The sequence below is a fragment of the Fulmarus glacialis genome, unplaced genomic scaffold (genome assembly GCF_000690835.1).
Source record: "Fulmarus glacialis isolate BGI_N327 unplaced genomic scaffold, ASM69083v1 scaffold40351, whole genome shotgun sequence".
NCBI lineage: Eukaryota > Metazoa > Chordata > Aves > Procellariiformes > Procellariidae > Fulmarus > Fulmarus glacialis.
In genome coordinates, this window is record NW_009194143.1 from 1 (window position 1) to 3,598 (window position 3,598).

The 3,598-nt window shown below is 61.9% G+C and overlaps 1 protein-coding gene across 1 annotated transcript in view; it reads right to left on the bottom strand.

The window, feature by feature from the left end:
• Positions 1-225: 225 nt before the first annotated feature.
• The window catches only part of LOC104083991 (low-density lipoprotein receptor-related protein 1-like), a gene marked incomplete at its 3' end in the record, with an annotated part of 5,436 nt that continues 2,063 nt past the window's right edge, over positions 226-3,598 (bottom strand). The window contains exons 7-12 of the mRNA XM_009587675.1: positions 2,874-2,987; positions 2,252-2,401; positions 1,831-1,965; positions 1,181-1,297; positions 824-952; positions 226-348 (exon numbers count right to left, since the gene is read on the bottom strand). Of these exons, the coding sequence (XP_009585970.1) occupies positions 226-348; positions 824-952; positions 1,181-1,297; positions 1,831-1,965; positions 2,252-2,401; positions 2,874-2,987 (768 nt within the window). The remainder of the gene's footprint in view (positions 349-823; positions 953-1,180; positions 1,298-1,830; positions 1,966-2,251; positions 2,402-2,873; positions 2,988-3,598) is intronic.

A 3,598-nucleotide genomic window follows, 5' to 3' on the forward strand; every position in this document is an offset into this window, starting at 1 on the left:
GGACGCCCTGCAGCGGGGCTGGGGGGGGACAGCTGTCCAGCACCGAACCCCTCCTGCTCCCTCTCCTGGTTCCCCCTCACCCTGCTCTCATGTCAAACCCCCTCTGGATGATGAAGAACCCTCCAGGGCCCTGTCTCAAAGCCCAGGAGACCCAGCGTGGCTGCCAGGACCAGTGCCACATGAGACACGGCCCTCGCTGTCCTCCCCCATCCCGCGGACACCCACCACACTCCGGGGACTCGTCCGAGCCGTCGCCGCAGTCGTCATCGTGATCACAGACGAAGTGCTTGGGAATGCACTGGCGGTTTCCGCACATGAACTCCCGCTCGTCACACGTGCTGTTGTACACTGCAACGAGGCATCGCTGTCAGTCCCCCGCCAGACCGTGTGCTCTCCTGCCTGTCCCCCGAGCCCTTCGTCTTGGGGCACTGGGGACAAGAGCTGAGGCACAGCCCAGCCAGGGCAGGGACTCCCACTCCTTAGTCCCCAGCCTGAGCCCACGCCTGCGCCCTCGTCCCGTGGCCGTGAACACCACCCGGGCAACACGGTGCCTTTGGCTATTGCTCTGCAGGACGATGCTCCTCCTCTCCTCGCAGCCAGGGAAAGGCACCCAAATGTCCCCATGTCCAGGTCTGCTGTGACCACAGCACCGCAGTTTCCTCCTGCAAGCCTGGCGGGGAAGTGGCCAGGACGAGACATCCTGTCTGCTACCAAGAGGGCCCCTGGGGAGTGGGGCTAGCCCCCCCGGCAGCTCTGCCTGCACTACACTCGGCTCCTCTCCAGCCCCTGGCCCCACCACACACCCACCCCTCTGGGGACTCACAGCAGCCAGCAGCGAGGGTCTCATCAGCTCCGTCCGCACAGTCCTTGTCTCCGTCGCAGAGCCAGCGCTCTGGCACGCACACGTAGGTGCCTGGGCACTGGAAGGATCCTGTGCTGCAGGTGGTCAGCCCTGGGGAAGGGAGAAGCAGGAAGGAGACCAGTCACCCCCACCGCTGGAGAACCGGCACTCAGGCTACGTGTCCCCACGTCTCAGGGGACCCCAAGATAGCAGTGAGGACCACAGCACAGGAAAGCAAGGGTGGGAGAAGGGATGGGCAGAGGCAGGAAGACACAGAGATGGAGCAGCAACGCCCGCAGGGACGGAGAGAGGTCAGAGCAGGGGCTGGAGCAGACTCACGGCAGCGGCTGTCCTCATCAGAGCCATCCCCACAGTCATCTGCCCCGTCACACACCCACAGCTTGGAGATGCAGCGGTGGTTGTTGCACTCAAACTGCACGGGGTAGCAGAACTTGTCTGGGAGGGGAGGAGAGGAGGGGTCAGAGCTGGGACAATGCGGAGGGAAGGACACGGCAGCAGAGCACAGCCAGGCTGGGCCACTTGGGCTCCAGGGCTGGAGCCCAGGGTGGTGCTGGGGCTACTGCTCGCCCAGACCTGGCAGTGCCCACACGCCATGCTGACAGCACTGCAGCTGTAGGACCGGTGTGGGATTCTCCGCTCTGGAGCTGGGGAGGTTCCCCAGTTCCTGAGCACTGTTTGGGGTTTGTTCAGGGAGGTTGGAACTAAAAACATAACTAAAAACATAACTGGCCATCCTCAAAATGACCGTGGACACTGGTGCATGTGCTGAGCAAACAAACACACAAGGACATTTGCATTGGCCACAGTTAAAAGCCCAAGCTTGTGGAATAAGACCACAGAGGGCAAAGAATCTGGAGTCTGATCCCTGGCAAAGGGATGTCAGAGATAGGAGAGGGTCCTGCCTCCCCTCCAGCACGCTTGCGCTCACCACCCCGTGCTATCACCCCGGAGTCCCTTGCTCTCCCCACCCTGCCGCTCACTGCAGTGAGTCTCGTCTTCTCCGTTCTCGCAGTCATCCTCTTTGTCGCAGGTCCAAGTCATGGGGATGCACCTCCCGCTTGGGCAGGCGAAGTAATTGGCTGGACACTTGGGTTTCCTCCCGCCTGGTTTGTGAAGGAAACGTCAGTAAGGGTGGTGGCGCAGATGTGCCCAACCCAGAACTGCCCAACTGCGAAGGATTCCTCCCCAAAAGCCCTCTGTGATCCCGCATCGATCAGCGCCCTGCAGCACACTCCGTGCAGGAGCTGTGCAGGCAAAGGACGATGCTCCCGATGTGCAAACAAAGCATCCACCGCCCAAACAGACCCGAAGGGGAGCACCCAGCCAGAGGGTCGGTGTGATGCCCCTGCTCTCCTAGGCCCGAGCCCGCTTTCCTCTCCCCGCTCTCACCTGGGCAGTTGCGTTCATCTGAGTAGTCTCCGCAATCATTCGCCCCATCGCACACCCAGCTCGGAGCATAGCACAGAGAGGTATGTTCGCACTTCTGGAACGTGGTACCCTTCACCCCCAGCTTGAAATAGCTGCTGCAGTCGGTGGCGGCTGCAAGGAACCACACCAGGAACCGCGAGTGATGGGTGCTGCTCGTTGGCGGCACAGCCCTTCGGTCCAGCTCCCACTGCGCAGCACAAGCCTTTGCCCTGCTGCTGACAGCCCTCCCCTCCCCAGAGCAGCACCGAGCTGACTCTGCCCCACGTGTGCCCCAAGCTGCTGGGACCACGTTAAGCGCTGCTGACGGGCTGTCGGGTGGTGAGGTGTCAAGCTCGGCGCGGGGGGCTGCAGTGATGGGTTGGGGCTGCTTCCAGCCGGTGGGCTAACCTGGGCTGGCCTCTGCTGACGGGATGGGAGCCAGGGCCCTTCTCCCTCCCTGATTCCCAAGTCTCAAAGACTGAAACAAGGTGCAGGGACCCGGTCCCCTGCCTGCAGGCGCAGAGGGCAGGAGCATCTCCAGAGCTACAGCAGGGCAGAGCTGGGGAGGCAGCAGGGAACACGGGACAGCAGCTGGGGCACTCACTGCAGTTCATTTCATCCGAAGCATCCTCACAATCGACGAACTGGTTACAGCGGCTCGAATTCCCAATGCAGCTCCCATCTCGGCAGCGAAACTCAGTAGCAGCGCAGCTGGTTTCTGCAAGGGGGAAGACCCCACCACGGATAAGGCTGGGCTGGGGGACCAAGCATGTACAGCCCCCCACGCCCCTGCTCGCGTTGTGGACGTGCATTCACGTACATACACCCGCTGTCCAGCACAGCTACGGCCTGCCTGATCCTGCACTCCCAGCTCTGGTCCCCTCCCGGCTGAGACTTGGTGCCTCTCTGGCTCACGCACTCTGCCTGGCAGCCTGAGCTCGTCTCCCGAGCTGCCCTGTTGCTAACAGCCCTGGATGGGCTCAGGGAAGCTCCTGACCTTCCCCGGCGGTTCTGAACCAAACAGAGAGGCTCCTGCAGCTCTGAAGGGATGCTGCCCTTGGGGATGCTCAGGTGCCCTTTTCTCAGGAGCATAGGAGCCATGAGGAGCAGCGACACTGCGCCTCACCATCGCCTTGTGTTCCTCCTGGGTGTCAAACCACTGTTCTTGGGAGGCTCTGGGTGCTGCAGGGCTGTGCTCGGGAGTTCTTCCTCCCAGCTGTAAGGGAGTGAGCTTTACAAAATGGTCTGTCGCACAAGCAGCATGAGCAGGATTTAGACCTTGACTCTCCGTTAAGCCCTGGCTCTGCTCTGATCCTGTCAAGCTGAAGA